Source organism: Osmerus eperlanus, chromosome 27, assembly GCF_963692335.1.
Source record: "Osmerus eperlanus chromosome 27, fOsmEpe2.1, whole genome shotgun sequence".
NCBI lineage: Eukaryota > Metazoa > Chordata > Actinopteri > Osmeriformes > Osmeridae > Osmerus > Osmerus eperlanus.
In genome coordinates this window covers 7,566,062-7,584,300 of record NC_085044.1, presented here as the reverse complement: position 1 = coordinate 7,584,300, position 18,239 = coordinate 7,566,062, and the positions used below count along the sequence as shown (strand labels likewise).

The following is an 18,239-nucleotide window of genomic DNA, read 5'->3' as shown; positions in this document are numbered from 1 at the left end:
TTCTTTCCATCTGCTACTGGCCTCTTCAACAAGGCCAAGGACTCACATTGACATTCATTCACTTATTTAACTATTATAAGTCCATCTAATGGAAATTCAGTATGCATAAGCCACTTTATCTCAGTATCCGATTGCACTATGTTGACCATTCACGCTGCTCATTCTATTCATATTTTTATATATATTTTATTTTATATTTAAATTGTTGTATTCTTAGATTGTTTAGTTCTTAGAAATAGTTAAACTTTTGTACTTTTACTTAATTTAAGATCTGTATATGTTTAGTGTTTTGCACCTCCTTGCCACAGTAAATTCCGTGTTTGTATAACATACATGGCGAATAAACCGAATTCTGATTCTGATTCTAACATGACATTGTTTTGCTGTGCTTTGTTTTCCTGTTGTGTATACTCCAGGCCTTGGGCAGAGAGAACCATAGAAAGCCTATGGTGAGTTTTACTTAATTATAAGATCAACCTACCAAACCAACCAATTAACCAATCAAGGAATCAATTAACCCACCCATTAACCAATTAAGCAATCAGTCAATCAATCCACAACACACATGGGCAGAAGCACTGCACACACACTTAAGCTTGGTTAATACTTCTTCGGGCCTGCGTTCTTAATGTCATGCCAGGGTGTGCGGAGACATGCTCAGCATTTATAGTTGTGTGGTCTTGTGTTGATAGATATCCATGATATTTCTTTCAATATCTGTCACGTTGTACCGCAGGTTAACCTCACAGAAGTAGTAACTGTAGTTGGTAAACAAAATATTAACTTATACAACTCCTACATTTTTCTTACACAACTTCAACGAAGTTGTCAGTTACAAATGCTGGTAACGGCGAACTTGTTTGGACAAAAGTTTCTTGATTTCAGCCATGCCTCCAGTAAAATGTTGTAAACCCTCCCTTCCCCATCCAACCAATCATTGTGCTGCTTTGCGATTAACAAACACGTAGCTATGCTATTATATTTTAGCTTGTGCAAGTAGCCTATGCGGTCCTGTGAGGCTCTCGGTGGTGTCTGTGGACTCTACGCAGACGTGTTTGACATTGAAGTATAAATCAAGCTTAAGCATTGTGGCTCATGTACTTTTTGCAGATGCTCCTCCTGTTTGGGTTTGTGCTCTGGAGACTAAAGGCTGTTTGAAAGCTTCATACAGAATCTCACACTGAGCTAACTATACTGGCTTTATACCCATTTAAGTAAAAAAATATATATATACACTTTCTGAAGTCTATAGTGAGCCTGTGATAATACTTACTGAAAAATTAAAGTTGACTTCACTTAACCCAAAACCTTCCCCTGAACTTAATAGAACACCATTTGAAGTCACCCATTCACTCACTCAACCAATCAGTCAATGAATAGAAGAGTGTGCTGTTGAATGTTTTAACTATGATGTCATGTTTGTGCCCTCAGCCCCCCTCCCCAGATGACCTGTCTATTGTGTGTTTCACCAGTGGCACCACAGGTAAGAACCATTGAGCATTTGAGTTCTTTGATTTAGCGTTTTATACAAAACCAGGAGAAACACTGAAAATATAGCTAAGACTCTGTCAACACCAAGCTCCTTCCCCTTGTGGTAGAATGACAAATTTAGCAGAAAACGTCTGTGACTCACGCTATGCTCTCAGGTCACAACAGGAATCATGGCAACAATCACATGACCTCAAGGGGTGGGAGGAATCTGATATACTCCTTTGTTGCAAATATCTGGGCAGTCTGTCATTCAGGGCCCTCCCAACGGTTTCCTGCAATGTTTTTCCACAGTCACACATTCTTAAGTCATACAATTACTGTGCACTGGTGATGTGTTGTTCATTATCGATTTGTTCATTTTGAACAAATATATAATCTTGTAATAAACCAGAACCGCCCAAAAGGAGGGGGAAACAATTACCAGGTTGCTGCAGGTAATGCTGCCACCCCCTTTGTATAGCCGGTATGGTCCGGCGTCAGAGGTCGGCACACAGACACACACACTATTCAGTAGTTAGAAAAATATAAAGCACTTTTATTGGTACATTTACAGGACATTGGCATAATTCATAACTAGCGCAGGGAATCGGCAGAACGCTCCCCAAACCCACTAAATGGAGGGACTGCTTTAAAATAATACTGCACGCCAACTCATGACTTCACACTTCACATCCCAAAAATAACTGGCCTGCCATACTAGCTTGACACACAGTGATAGCTCACAACAAGATTGGGGCCTCTACCTGGGTGACACGGCTCACACAGCCCAAACTAGGTTAACCATATAAGTCTGACATTAGGGCTGCGTGATGGTTTGGTTTCACCCCTTCCATACACCACGCTGAGCTTATAGGCCTAAGGACAAACTAACATTCCAACACATAACAGGTACACAGTTTTTTTAATACTACTTAGCTGGCCCCTTGGCAAGACCCTCCCCCAGGGTCTCAGCATTGTAGCATCGTCCTCTGGCGGCAAAGGACCGGTCAGTATGGTGTGGAAATGATGAGCACTCCCCAGCTGGCTGGAACGCTCCCACGTGAACAGTTGGCACTTCTACCCTACAACCCTTCTCTAGCACTGTCTGTCTTCGCCTATGGCCTGTCTAAGCAACTGCGAATGGCACCCGCCCCCCACATTGAAGATACGTGCCAGTTAATTAAATGGACCTGCGCGTCCACTCTAGACCGTTTCGATGCTTGCATTCCTCAGCTCCCGGCTCTGTCTTTACATGTTCCCCCAGAGTCTCGGACAGAGTTTGTAATCAGGTGCTGCTCATCATTTTAATTGCAGCCTGGTCAGCCACTTGCCTCCCCAATAGGTTCACCTCAATATGACTTGGGAATAGAGTAGAGTGATTTGTTCATTTTCTAATGGCCGTGCATTGGGCTCAGTAGAGGAAACAGAAATTATTCTTCGGGTAACGCTTTTGTTCATTTTTCACATGACTGTTAGGCTAAGTACTGTGTAACAGTCACATGAAAATGGAATGAAAGACACATACCCAAAGATACTGAGGTGTAAGTTTTGTATTGTTAAATATAGTTCAGTAAAATCTACCCATAATAATCTAATACCTTCTCTAATAATACCAGGAATGTCTGTGTGTGTTTGTCTGCATTAGTTTCCTACGATTATCTGGAGCACCGGGAACTAGTGTTGCGTTCGTCAATGAAAATTATGAAATATCGTCGTCAACTAACCTTTATCACGTGACGAAAACGAGACGCAACGTAAATGCTGGTCATGTGACGATGACTATAATTAAATGTATAATGCAATACTGTTGACAAATAAAAACGAGACAAAATGTTATAACGTTATTTCATCTCGTTAAGTCGCGTTATTATTATTAGCCAACTCATGAGGCTGTAGTTAATGTGTCTCATTTTAACGTTAGCTTTAGACGTTAGCTTTAAACGTTAGCCCCTGGAGCTGAAAACGACTGAGTCCGAGACAAACGTGTGTGACTAGCGTGTGTGTGTATGTTTGTGAGAGAGTGTAAAGTGGGTTAACACGTGTGACTAGTGTGTGTGTGTGTGTATTTGTTTGTATGAGAGTGTGTAAAGTGGGTTCTTAGTTCCTACCTGACTGACTGCATGTTATAAGCATCCCTTGTTGGCCAAATACTGTAGTTTTGTCATTCACATAGCAATCACACTGAACTGAATTTGGCATCAACAACATGACTTTGAATACCTTATTCTAGACAAATGCATACATTTAAACAAATGGTTTTGGCATGCCTCCCGAGACTGCTTAAACTACTTCTGTTTTGAAATATACTTAAATACAATTTTCATTGACTTAAACTACACTAAATGATCATTTTTCGTCGACTAAAACTAGACGAAAATAGTCATGGATAAGTCTGACTAAAATAAGACTCAAATGCTCAGACTTTTAGTCGCAAAGTTCGAAATTTCGCAGGTGTCCTCTTTATAATTCAATGGAGTGCAGTGCCAATGACAATGGACTGATTGACGTTGTTTGAATCAGCATTTCATTTTTTTTAAACAATCCTTATCTTTCATGTGCCTCCTCAGGCATCATGGTAACTCATCCCAGCCTCTTCACTCTGATTGAGGCATTCAAAATTAAATCTTAACCACCGGAGTTTGTAGTAAGGAAAATAGGGAAATTTTGTTTTGTTATTTAGAAGCGAATTCGCTTTTACTACCGATATAGCCAGGTTAGTGCTGATTGCAGGCATAACATTGAATCTCTGCTTTCAAAGGGGTTTCTTTATGGATGAAATGCTGGATAGCTAACACACACTAATATGAGTACATCCCCAAATGAAAACACTCCCCACAAAAACGAGTCAACTCCCCCCAAATAGGATGACTTGCTCACCTCGCCCGAGACACGCTCCCCCAAATGGGAAACAACATTACATTAACTCAAAATGGAAAGGGTTGGTACAACATTTACGTCGCTGAATGGATGCACAGTAACTAACAGGAAATAAGAAATTGATCGACAGAAGTACGAAATGCAATAATGACAGAGTTACGTGCACCAGGACAGTTGTTTGGCTATCGAAGCATGTAGCAAGTACCTATGCAAAAGTAAAAATTGCGTGTTAAACGTAAAAATCAATAGCCAAACAACTATCCAGGGCTGCGTTTCCCGATAACGATGGATCGTAGCAACGATCGAGCAAAAAACGAAACCATCGATATTTCTTACGTGCGTTTCCCAAACATGCTCGTAAGGAGTAGGCTTACGAATTTTCAAGAGACACTTTAGCTACGATGTCTTTAGGAACGGCCCGTAAAACTAAGATTCGTCCTACGATGGATTCTACGATCAACTTAGGCACTTTCACTTCAGATTCAAAGATCTTAGTGAGTAAAATGATCTGGGGGGTATTCGTCGTAGCTCGCTAAGCGGTTTAGCGAGCTAATTTTCAGGCTAAGATAAAAAACGCCCCTCTTTTTGGTTCGTGGAAGCAACTTTCGATAAATCACCATAGTAACATATCAATTAGCACTAACCTGCTCCAGAGCAGGCTAACGTAAGTGTAGCTGGATAAGCTTGCCACACCCCCGGAAAATAACATGGCAGCTCCCTTTTTGAGAGACCCAGTTGACCAAGGAGCTATATTTTAGTTAGATTAGCTTTCCATACCAATGGAGTTCTTCGCGATTGCCAAGATCCTTTATTTCACACGGATGAGTTCTTGTTTGAGCGATATCGATTCAGCCGACAAGGACTCATTTATTTGCAAGACCTTCTCGGGCCGTACATTGCAAATATCACACGCCGCAGCAAGCTTTATGCTTTATTATGAGCTTATGCTGCTGTATGTGAATATGTAACGCTATGTTTTACGAAATGTCTTGTCTTATCTGTTGTGCCTGTGCTTTTTATGTTTCACTGTGGGAGAGTGGGAAACGTCATATCGATTCCTTTTTATGTCTTGACATGTGAAGAAATTGACAATAAAGCTACTTGAAACTTTAACTGTGCTTCCGACTGCATAGCCTTGACTTTTTTGCGTCAGGTAGGCTATACCCTCCTTGAGGGTTTAGGTTGGTTGAGGGGCAGTTCTATGGGCATATGTGAAGCCCTCTGTGACATGCTTGCGTGTAAAAAGGGCTATACAAATACATTTGATTTGATTTATAGGCTACATTTTTATACAGTATAGGCGATGCAGAAAACATTGTCAAAGCCGCAGCATGCGTTGCTGTAAGAAAAGTGTACTTGGCGCTTAACCAGCTGATGAATCAATTCATCATATTCCCTGGCCATGTCCCAGTCAATGAAATCAAAGAGGGATTTACACATAGGCCTACATGCATATACACATATATAGTACATGATATAAGCTCAGTAGCCTACATATATCCTCATAAGTGTCTATGAATTTGTATCAATTAAGATACTCTTTGGCCTTGTTTTTATCTAGCCTACTTATTCTGAAAGAGTTGAGATCATTATTTTCGCTAGCAAGATCTCATTCGATTATTAATTTCCATTAAGCCTATACCAGCAGGCACATTTAAAGAAATGTGATCTGATTGATTGGGGTAATGAGGCACTTATACATTTCCCCAAAACTTTCGCATTTAGCTTATTGGCAATTTTTTGGCCAAGCTGCTTGTCTTGCTCGGGCAGCGGTGGCGGTGTTTGACTTAGCCATGATAATATATGCTTATTGTCTTATAGAGACTCATTATAATAGTTTGCTCGGATGGCGAGAATAGCCTATCACCGCTCTCTCTTTCGTATTTTCCGCCATCATACCGTTAGAAAATCACGGTTTTGGTGATCGACCTTTCCTGCCTTTTGAAGTAGGACGTGCACGTGCAATTTCCCTGATAAGTTTAGCCTGATTGAAATTAACCACATGATTTGGATGCGGATCAGCCATTGACGAACCGATATTTGCTATTCTCACTCATCTCGCTAATGTTAACGGGCTAAAGGGACAATTGATTAACTTAGCTTCAACCCTTACGACGAACGGGGCCCTGAACTTCCCATCAGTACTGTACACACTCATAGGCACATGGCAGGACAATGTATAGACTGCTACCTGGTGGTCAGGAAGGGTATTACTATTTTTTAAACTGTGAGCTCACGTGTGTACAGTATGTTTGTGTGACCTTGATCTAGTGTATGCACAATGATCTGCGTGTCCAATGCATAACAAGCACATCAGTTCTGATGTTCAGTACCTCCCGTCTAAACAGGAAACCCAAAAGGAGTGATGCTGACACACGGGAACGTGGTTGCAGATTTCTCTGGCTTCCTCAAAGTCACAGATGTGAGTGATTATGGACCACTGAGTCTCTGAATACAAACATGCCATAGTGTCAGAAGTCATGGATCCCTTGGTTTGTATTATTGAAAGGCTTAGTAGGCATTTTATTTGTTCAATTACATAGCGGGTCAGTTATTATTTAACACACACAAATCCAATGTACACACATGGTGTTACACTGAACCACCCACCTACATAATTTGTTTGTGATGAAGCTCAAGATATGTCATGATGGGAAATGTTGCAGAACCTGTATGAGCATGTTGTCTTTCTCTCCCCCTCTTTTCTCTCCTTCCTCCGTCCCTCCTGCCAACAGAAAGTCATCTCCCCTAACCAGAATGATGTCTTAATCTCCTTCCTGCCCCTGGCTCACATGTTTGAGAGACTCATCGAGGTACATGTCAGCAACCAACCCACAGTGAACTATGGGTGGCTAGGAATGTGTGTGTGGGTGTGTATGTGGGTATGTGGGCGGGTAGGTATGTTTATACTTGTGTGCTTGTCTTCCTCAGCTCATCTGCCTTTTTTTTTACCATTTTGTCATTGTCTGCCTTTGGGCGAGGGTTCCCCCCGCCCTTCCTCTTGTTCGTCCCTTGCCAACAACCCCCAGCTTTCAGATAATCTGTGTCCCAGTAATTAGGCATTTCCTGTAATCATTGCCACCTTATTTAGGCCACCATTAAAACCGCTGCAATGATGGATTGTTTCATTTGCAGACTAAAAACTGTGAATTGTTCTCAAAAAGAAATTATGTGGACTGTCAACAGCATGCGGTTGCAGGGCCACAGAATATTCTACAGAGCTAGCTGTAATCTGAACACAGACACTGAGCTGTGATGGTTATAGGGATGTATATAACACACTACGTGACTATAACTATAATTTAGCGTGCATTATATAATCTGTACCTTCACAATAACATACCTGGCAGGCGCTCAGCTACTGAACAAGGAAATAGGTGGGGCTTGAACTTGTCTGTCGTCACAAGGTTTCTATTACACATACACAAACATACACAGCAAAAAAAACAGAGTATACCAAACAAGCTTTGAGTTGAAACCACGTGACTGCAATCTTGCCAATGTGAACACACCCGTGTCCCCTTGTCACGCAAACATCGAGGGCTCAAATTACCTTTGTTTGAAGTTTACTGGGCGCTCTAAAATATTCAAAGAGATGGAATTGGGCCGACAGTGCGCCAACTTCCAACTGCCTCCTGTGTGTGTACATGAAAGCTTTCCTTTCTTCCGCAACCCTCCCCCCCCGGGAGCGCAAATCGTAGTGCAACTATTACTGGCAGTCACAAGCTGCTGTAAACACTGTCATAACACCACACACGAAATTGAACTCATACGACCTACTTTAAGGTTTTTCTCAATGATTCAGCTATCTCTCGTCTTACTTTGTCGTACACAACAGGGATTTGTTTCTCGGAGAATAGCGTCCTATTTTTGCTAGGGATATGGCTAGCCACTGACTGTAGCCATAGCTGAATCCGAGGGGGAGCTACACAAATACCATGTAGCCTCTTCAGGTGACTACCTAAATTAGCCGTGCTGCCTACCCTACTTTTATAGTAGCACGACATATCTTGCCAAGTGTTGCCAAACCTTGGATTTATTGCAATTCGTAGGAACGTGTAACTCTTCCTCTGCCATGATAACACTCGAACATTCGCGCGAAACTTGGCCGAGAGACTTGACGAGAGTCGGCCACTGACAGCAGTGAGTGGAGATGAAAGCGCGCTTAAGAAACAGTTAGAGAGGAGGAATCTATCTAAATATAAAATGATTGGTCACAAATCATTGGTCACATTTCTAAATACTAAAGGTGTTAGCCTACACACGATTCTATATAAATACATCGGATTATACCGAAGCAAAAATGTTAGAAACGATGCATCGCGATTTCATATCACATTGTATCCGGTGCACACTTTTTTGATCCGAGCAATCGCATCGTGAGCTTTTATGCCGATGCACCGATGCGAACCGGTGAATCTTCCCATCCCTACGCGGTATGTACAAAAACTGCCGGTGAAAGCGCGTCTCTATTTTGCGGTGAAAATTCTGCGCCTCTTAAAAGCAGGTGTAAACCAGGATGCGGGTGTCCTCGCATATGCCTCCTGGTGAAATTACAGCAGTAATCCTAGCAAGACGAAGGATCCACAAGGATCACACTTTTTCAGTTGAGTGAACACAAAATCATTACATGTTACAGATTAAGCAGCAATGCAATATTACAGTTACTGGAATTTGTCATTTAGGTCCTAATGGCATTTTTTTTGTGTCCGTGTGGAATTCCGGCCTTGTATAATATTTAAATTCGCTGTTACCTCATGAACAAGCACATCAATTTCGTTATCACTAAATCTTTGTTTTCGCTGTTTTGAGTTTGGTGGCTGATCCATGATAGAAAGAGAGAAGGAGGCCCATTCAATTATGGCAAGCCTTTTTAACATTTAACAGCTAGACTGGATATGTGTTGCAGATATCTGTAATTCAGTTTTGCCTAGTCAAAAAGAACATTTCAGATATCCGCAATTACATTCTTCCTATCCATAATTGTCATTTCAGATATCCACAAAGACATTCTTCCTAGGACAAATGACGTCACTTTTGACATTCATTTGTATGGGGTTTATCATTACAGATATCTACAATTCAGTTGCGGATATCCACTATGTGAATTACGGATATCCGCAACTGAATTGTAGATATCTGTAATTCCAGTTTGAGATATCTACAATTTGATTCTGACTAGTCATAACTCCAGTTCAAGATATCTTTAATTCACCTCAATTCAAGATATCTACATGTTCATTTTGAGATATCTTAAATTAAGTTTTGACTAGGCGAAATTACGTTGTAGATATCTGTAACTGGAATTATGACTAGTCAAAATGACGTTGTAGATATCTTTAACTGCAGTTAGGGATAGTCATAATTTAATTGTAGATATATATTATCAAGTTATAGATATCTTGAAATTAATTTTGATTAGAGATATCTGAAATTTGAGATATCTGTAACTTTCATTCTGCCTAGTCAAAATGTAATTACAGATATCTTGAATTAGAGTTTTGACTAGGCGAAATGACGTTGCAGATATCTGTATGTGTATGCAAATCATTGTTAGGCCCGCATCCCACTTTAGGCGGAGCACCTGTTAACTTTTAATTAGGGTTAGGGTTAGGGTTAGGGTTAGGTGGTCATGCCATTTTCTGGTGGTTTTTTCGATTACAGCCAACGCCATGACTGCTCGTTTATCCATTCACTTTGATTATGGCGGGGAGGGGGAATTACGTATTTATGGATATCTAAAATAGAGCAACGTCATGCACAATAATTTGCACTAGTCATAATGACGTTTGAGATATCTTTAACTTTCATTCTGTCTAGTCAAAACTGAATTACAGATATCCGCAATTGTCATTTAAGATGTGTGACGAGTTGAATGTCGTTTCCAATGACGTCATTGCAGATATCTGTAATTCAGTTTTGCCTAGTCAAAACTGAATTACAGATATCTCTAACTGTAGTTTCGACTAGTCACAATTACGTTACAGATATCTTGAATGACAATTCCAACTATCCAAAATGTAATTACGACTAGTCAGAAAGACGTTGTTGATATCTACAATGTTAATTCCGGATAGTCAAACTTAGCTTTTAAATGTTAAAAAGGCTTGCCATATTCAATTGCATGTTTAAATGCTCGCAATTTATGGTATAGTGGGCGGAGAAAGGCGCTGATTACTCGATGAACTGCAGGTTTGGTAAATACGAAGTAAACGGAAGTAGGCCTATCACAGCGTGCGCTTTCTGCGGGTTGGCCATGGCGCTGATAACGCTACGTTTTCAAATGTACGTACATGAGGGCCTCAGTGCTTGCAATGTCTATTATGTAACAAATTACTCTTTGGGTAGGGTAAAATTGTGAATTGTTTTCAGCACTACTATAAATAACTACTACACTATACTACTGTAAATTCAACTAATCCGTCCAACTCCGTCCGTCCGTCTGTCTGTCCGTAACGGAGTCCGAGTAGTATTAATCGGGCTTTAGTTGTACGGGCCGTTTCCCGAAGCCATCGTAGCTAAAAAGGCACTTGAAAATGCTCGTAGATTAACGAGAGCTCCAGAGCAGTCGTAGATCGCTAAATTTGTCTCGTAAATGCATCGTAAGCAAAGAGACATATGATGTTAGACTACTCCAGACAGGGTTCTTCGACTGCCTCTCATGCACCTCCTACAGCCACAATCTCATGTTCAACAGTTCCCCTGCAGAACCTCACAGAACCTTGTAGAAAGATTGTGGGGAACTACAAAAGTCATACAAAGATGTTGTTGTAGGACCCTGGTTGCTCTCAGTTCTTCCAGAAAATAAACAGCCCTCTCAATGTTGACCATGCTTGTAAGGAATAAATGTACCACAAAAAGGTGATGGAGCTTAGTGGTGCTGGGGCCTGGTCTTCTGTCTCCAAAAGACCATTAGGATGCATAATAAAGCTCCCAGATAAAGAATAATTCTCTGAATCTCTTTACCATAAGTGCTTTTTGTTCACTTAAGTTATCATATTATATCAATTTATTGTACACAGGAGTTTATGTACTTAATATAAATCTAGCATTTTTTATTGAACATCATTGGAAGTTTAAGCATTGAGAGTTTAACACAGTATCACAATAACACAGTAAAACAGTAATACTGTACATAAATCCCATAAACACAGCTCCAATTAGTTTCCTAGAAAGAACCGCAGAGAATCCAGTTGACACCAGGGCCAAATGTACGAAGCCGTGTATGCATGAAAATGGGTGTTCAGGTGTTTCTTCAGTTTCCAATTTATAAAAAAATACATAATAATAAATTAATTAAAATTCCTGCATTAAATACAAAGCATCATGACACTCTGTATGATTTGAAATGATTAGCACGTTACGTTCCAGCATTTAATTATCACGCCACACTGAACTGTAAGTAAAGTTAAACAAAAGTTGCAAAAATTACCAAAATAACAACTTGTAATCAATCAAAGATTGATGTAACCTGTAATCAAAGAACGAATATCATTCACGCTAAATGCTTACTGCTAAACCAAAATCCTTTCTGTTATCTTTTCGGAGCATATGTATTCAGATCACGTGGAAAATGTACCAAAGACTCGTATCCAAAGACACAGTCGTGGTTTCGCTTGGTTTCGGTTTCCTCTACCAGTACTAAGCCTATTCAGGTCACGTGAAAAATGATCCAAACACTCGTACCCGAACGGAGGAATCGTTCCCCTCCCGACCGTGTCTTCGGGTTAAAGATTTGTTCCTCTGCCGACCGAGTCTTCGGGTAAAAGATTTGTTTCTCTGCCGAGCATGTCTTCGGGTTAAAGATTCGGTCCTCTGCCGACCGAGTCTTCGGGTTAAAGATTCGTTCCTCTGCTGACGTGTCTTCGGGTACGAGGCTCAGTCTCAGAATTTTTCATATCATTTTCTAATCTAAGATCATTTTACTTGAATTGTACATTTGTGTGGCAGACCATATTTTTTTTAAAGAAAACCTCCTCTATTAAATACAATACCACATGACAGTTTGTATGCTTTTAAATGGTCATTTTGAAAAAATGTACTGTACTCATCAATGATGCAAACCTATTTTTGGACATTTTCAACATTTCAAAACTTTTTGTAGAAAATATTTTTCAAATATTTTACATTAGTCTTTTACACTGAGAACACAGGGGGAACAGATTTTCCTGGAGGCCTGAGGACAGTGGTTCCCCCCCTGTATATTAGAGTGGCCATTTATATGCAATACAGTGATGCTGGTGATGTATGTTACTAAGATCATTATGTATAGCAAGTTTCATCTATACATCAGTCTTTTACACTGAGAATACAGGGGGGAACTAATTTCCCTGGGGGAACAGATTTCCCTGGAGGCCTGGGAAAATAGTTGTGAATGTCCAGTCATTTTACGCCAAAATGTGGGTCAACCTCACACAAATTGCAACAAAAATAAAATCAACTGATTTTGTGTCCTCAAAGGCCACTAAACAAGATGCTCCTCCTATTTTGCTAATTAAGATCTCCATTTCACATTCAGTAAAGTTTATTTATTTTCTCCAGTTTTTAAGTTGTCATTTCTCATTAAGAACCATTCATTGTTCACAATGGGTTAATTTAGAAGTTTATTGAGAAACTTGACAAAATATGGGCATTTCAACAACCATGTAAGGTAAAATATGTGAGTTGACAGGGTGTGGACAAGGACTCGTTCACGTGCGCACAATCACTTTTCAGTGTGAATTTCTCTGTATGCATACTTTAACGGATTAATTTACACAGAGTTTAACCATTACATTTGACCCCAGCACTGGTCAGGTGCATGCCACTGAACCACAAATAACTTCCTTCAACACACCATTGTATAGCACACAGATCTCAAGAGTCATTTGTCCAACCTTACAATCACAATACAAACACACAGCTGTCCCATGGCCCTTCTGTCATTGGCTCACTCCACATTGAAAAGTACAATCCTTCAGTACAATCAGCCTAATCAATAATATTTCTCACAGATTTCTCACAGTCCATGAAGCAGGGGCATAGCCAGAATAATATTTTTGGGTAGGCCTAGAAAAATATGGATAGGCATCTTTTCTGTTTTTTTTCTTATTTACTTTGCGATGTGCACCCGGTGCATAATTTTTTGGAGATATTTTCGTTTTTGGGTAGGCCTTAGAACAAATTGGGTAGGCCTGTGCCTACCCAGGTCTACCCGTGGCTACGCCTCTGCCTTTAACAAAGAATCCTATCAGGATTATTCGTTTTACACATTCTTGCAAGACCAAGAGTTTTTTCTCTCAGTTCTTGTAGCCACAAAGAGTTGTTGTGGCCCCTGTGTCTCTGTGTTTTGTGTGTGTTGACAGTTAATGTTTTTTCCCATTGTGTGTGTGTGTGTAGTCGGTGGTGTACTGTCACGGTGGCAGGATAGGGTTTTTCCAGGGTGATATCCGCCTGCTGTCAGAGGACATGAAGGCCTTGCGTCCCACCATCTTCCCTGTGGTGCCTCGTCTGCTCAACCGCATGTATGACAAGGTGAGACTAACTGCTACCAACACATGTATGTGTGTGTACATGCATGTCTGTCACAAAGCTGTTTGTAACAAAACAAACCTGTCCTACCACTGTTGGTATATGTATATATTATTCACATATATACATACTGTATATTGTACAAATGGAGAGTGATGATTTTTATGTATGTTTATTTCAATGTGACTGTTTCTATGGCTGTGTGTTTATTTCTGTGTTCCCAGATCTTTAGCCAGGCCAACACCCCTGTGAAGCGTTGGTTGCTCAACTTTGCTGCCAGGAGAAAAGGGGCGGAGGTCAGCGCAGGGGTCATTCGCAGTGACAGCCTATGGGATAAGATCTTCTTCAGTAAGATACAGGTAGACCATCTCCTCTTCTTCTCCTTCCTCCTCCACATTTATCCTTGTCCTCCATCTATCACCTCCCTCCTCGTCCTCCTACACAACTCTCCTTCTCACCTCCCTTCTCTTGTTTTCATCTTCCTCCTACCCTCTTCCCCCCATTGTTTGTCTTTGGGTCATAGTGACCGATATCTCTCCTACAGTTGTTTCCTGTCTGCTCCTGAAAATATTTCCACACGGCAAATGTGTGGGTTAGTTTAGCTGACCTCCAGTAAGCCCTAAACCTGTGTGTTTCCAGGCCAGTCTGGGAGGCAGGCTGAGGATGATCATCACTGGGGCCGCCCCTGCCTCTCCAACTGTGCTGGGATTCCTCCGAGCTGCGCTGGGCTGTCAGGTGAGCAAAACACACATAGAATGCGTACATTCATACAGATGCATACACATGCATAGCATATATCATGAGAAAGTATTACACACTTATAGTCTTGTATACCTTGTGTATATGTGTGTATATTTATGCATGTGTGTGTCTGTGTGTGTGTGTGTGTGTGTAGGTATACGAGGCGTACGGACAGACAGAATGCACAGCTGGGTGCACGTTCACCACACCTGGAGACTGGACCTCAGGTAACTGGCTGTACATCTATGTGGCTGGTCATGTATGTTGAGACACTAGAAGTACAAGCAAAGGACACGTAGCACACCCTCTATGGCTTTGAACCCGTAACTGATGGTGACTGGACTTGTTTTTCTCCAGATCAGTCTCCAACTGAGCTGACCCTGTAGTTATTATACAGGCTAATAGGGCTGGTATGACGTGTCAAACACTAACTGGTTCATGGTGTGTGTGGTAAGGTTGATATGACTGTTAAACATTATCTTCACACTGAATGACTGGAGAAGGCCTCAGACTCATAGGCCATACCAGTCCTGCCACTTTATATTGTATCATAGAACTACAGTTGTAGATCAGCAGTGTTATTGAGGTATAGTTTTATAGATCAGTAGTGTTATTGAGCTATGGTTTTACAGTAGTTTCAGTATAGAATGGTTTAGTTACACAGTTATGCAAGCTGATAGCACTTGCCAGGAACTATGGGGTTATGTTATGTACAGCTATGATTGTAGGTCACCTTTGTAGCTCTGGTACATTAGTGAATGTTTTGACACATATACCAGTCACACACACTACACCCTCCTACCCCTTCTCTACTCTGTCTGCCAGATAATTGCATTACTTGCTGCTTCCTCAACTCACAGACTTTGCTCCTCACCACCATAAACGGACGTCCAGATTACATATTTAGATAGTAGATTGGGGACCTCAGATGTCATAGTTCCCACGGTTCCTAAAAGGTTCTGCATTTTTCTGTTTTAACCTGGAGATACACCCCCCACACAAAGGCTTACACATCCACACATAAGCAGACATAAACACACACTGCTCAGTGAATAAATAGATTCATGTAACTGGATGTGTATTTACTGTAGACTGATGGATTATAAGAAATCAGCTGTTTGGGTTACAGTAATCTCATAGAAATATAATAGTGCGATAGTGCCCTCTGCTGTTAAATAGCAGTATTTAATCAAAGAACAGAGTTGCTACTGCTGACTGTATGTTTACACATCTTTAACTGTGTGTTTGTTGTTGTGATGTTGACCTGCAGGTCACGTGGGTGCTCCACTACCATGCAACCTGATCAAGCTGGTGGATGTAGCAGATAAGAACTATTTTGCTGTGAAGGGGGAAGGAGAGGTGAAGGAATACATATATAGTCTCTCCCAAGATTTTCTCTCTACTATATCCACTCCTTCCCTAACAGGCTCACCAACTATCTCCAAGAGTCTCACACATACTGAGACAATCTCCCTCCCTCCCTCTCCCTCCAGGTGTGTGTGAAGGGACCTAATGTGTTTAAGGGCTACATCAAAGACCCAGAGAAGACAGCAGAGACCCTGGACTCTGAGGGCTGGCTCCACACTGGGGACATTGGGAAGTGGCTACCTGTACGTACCAGCCCTCACCTCTCATCTCTTCCTCCACTTCCCTCCCATCCTATTTACTCTCCTTTCCTCTGCTCTCCACTCTCCTCAATTCTCTCTTCTCCTCTAATCTCTTTTCCTCTCCAAGCCTCCCACTCTTCTCTCCCTAAATAAAATGATTTTCTTAATGATATTCTGAGATTGTTTAATAAGCCTAACCTCCTCCTCCTCTTCAGAATGGCACGCTGAAAATAATCGACAGGAAGAAACACATCTTCAAGCTAGCTCAGGGAGAGTACATCTCCCCAGAGAAGATCGAGAACATCTATATCAGGAGTGAGCCTGTGTCACAGCTTTATGTCCATGGAGACAGTCTACAGGTGTGACTCAAAACTGCACACCCAGTTCCATTGGCGCACATTAAAGGGGCACTTTGACTGATAATATTACATGCTTAATATTTTTTTATTTTCACCATAAATCTACCATGCATTTGGTATTGTTGTTTGCTGGGTGGGAAAGTGATAGCAATACTGTAGCTAGTTCCCTAACCCAAAAGGAGAAGGATGATGATCCCTGATGGTATCCCCCTCCCCCCATAGTCCTGTTTGGTTGGCATTGTGGTTCCTGACCCAGAGGTCATGCCAGGCTGGGCAAAGAAGAAGGGCATGGATGGCAGCTACAGGGATCTCTGTAAAAATACAGTAGGTTTCTGGTGCAGTTCGTACACTCAAAAAAGCAAATGCATTGAAATTGTGTCTAGAGTGCTGTTGAGTCACAGTGTGTGTCTGTGTTTCTGTGTGTGTGCATGTGTATAGGAACTGAAGAAGGCCATCATGGAAGACTTGCAAAGACTTGGCAAGGCCAGTGGACTCCACTCCTTTGAACAGGTAGCTTATAGGAATTGTAGGATAAAAAGTATTCAAGACAAAATCAGTGAGAAGACTTTTTCAGCATGACTTGAATTAAAAAAATGATTGAAGCTCAGTATAATTAACTTGGTTAAGTAAAGGTTACATAAAAGCCTGGCCTAAGGCTTGCTGTGTAAAGTGTCTAATATTTTTTTTCTGTGTACTTGCCCAGGTGAAAGACATCTACGTTCATAGTGAGATGTTCTCCATACAGAATGGCTTGCTGACCCCAACGCTGAAGGCCAAGCGGCCAGAGCTGAAAGAGTTCTTCAAGGAGAAGATTGAAGTTCTTTACAACAACATCTCCATGTGAATGACTTCTACAAATCCAATCAAATGCCCAGTTCCCAGTCTACAGGTCAACAATCATCACTTGTCCCTTCCTCACTCTTCCCATAACCGCACATCACCACACCCACACACTTGACAATCCTACCAATTGAACAGGCTCTAACAACCAACCAATCAGCCATCCACCCGAGACTCCAACCAAATGAATTGAGTCAAACTGCTGTTAACATGTGACAGCAGCTCAACCACAGAAACAAAAGTGCAGTATTGTGTGAAGTTTACTGACATTGTACCACCAGTTGTATCCCCGGTCTTCTCTCTCACAAGACACACGTTGTACGCACCTGACGTGTCCTTCTCTAGATATGAATACATCGACACTGCAGCAACAGTCTGCATGCTCCCTTTTGTTCTGTGTGTGGTCTACTGTCGCCTTGATCACGATACCTTCACTGACACGATTCCTGAGGATTCTCCAAGTTGCACCCCAAGAGTTTGCCAGTTCAACACAGAAAATAGAATAAAAATAGAGAGATAAAAGAAGCAAACATGGACTCAGGGCACTGCATGCTGTTCGCCCTTCTCTGACAAGGCTGTTGCTGTCATGACCTTGAGATGTGTCCAGCCAGTCTGTCTGCCAGCCCAGTCAGTATACAAGATATATTGCAAGGCTTACCTCTCGCGTAGCCTGCAATGAACTCCACATTCTGACAGAGGAGGAAACAAACAACTAACGGACTTGGAAATAAGTTAGAAGAAAAAAAAACGTGGGTTTACGTAGAGAAATTGTCTAGGCTTTTTTAGTTAAGTACAGTCCCGAAGTATAACAATGTTGATGTACATATGAGGACAG

At 41.3% G+C, this 18,239-nt stretch overlaps 1 protein-coding gene across 2 annotated transcripts in view; it reads left to right on the top strand.

Moving 5' to 3' along the window:
- The window catches only part of acsl6 (acyl-CoA synthetase long chain family member 6), a 31,510-nt gene extending 13,733 nt beyond the window's left edge, over positions 1 to 17,777 (top strand). For both annotated transcript variants that reach the window (XM_062453561.1, XM_062453562.1), the window contains 14 exons: positions 417 to 449; positions 1,432 to 1,483; positions 6,696 to 6,769; positions 7,083 to 7,160; positions 13,726 to 13,860; positions 14,082 to 14,216; positions 14,497 to 14,592; positions 14,753 to 14,825; positions 15,869 to 15,957; positions 16,092 to 16,208; positions 16,421 to 16,564; positions 16,787 to 16,888; positions 17,003 to 17,074; positions 17,268 to 17,777. In XM_062453561.1, the coding sequence (XP_062309545.1) occupies positions 417 to 449; positions 1,432 to 1,483; positions 6,696 to 6,769; positions 7,083 to 7,160; positions 13,726 to 13,860; positions 14,082 to 14,216; positions 14,497 to 14,592; positions 14,753 to 14,825; positions 15,869 to 15,957; positions 16,092 to 16,208; positions 16,421 to 16,564; positions 16,787 to 16,888; positions 17,003 to 17,074; positions 17,268 to 17,408 (1,341 nt within the window). In that variant the 3' untranslated portion in view covers positions 17,409 to 17,777. The remainder of the gene's footprint in view (positions 1 to 416; positions 450 to 1,431; positions 1,484 to 6,695; positions 6,770 to 7,082; positions 7,161 to 13,725; positions 13,861 to 14,081; positions 14,217 to 14,496; positions 14,593 to 14,752; positions 14,826 to 15,868; positions 15,958 to 16,091; positions 16,209 to 16,420; positions 16,565 to 16,786; positions 16,889 to 17,002; positions 17,075 to 17,267) is intronic.
- The last annotated feature ends 462 nt before the right edge of the window (positions 17,778 to 18,239 follow it).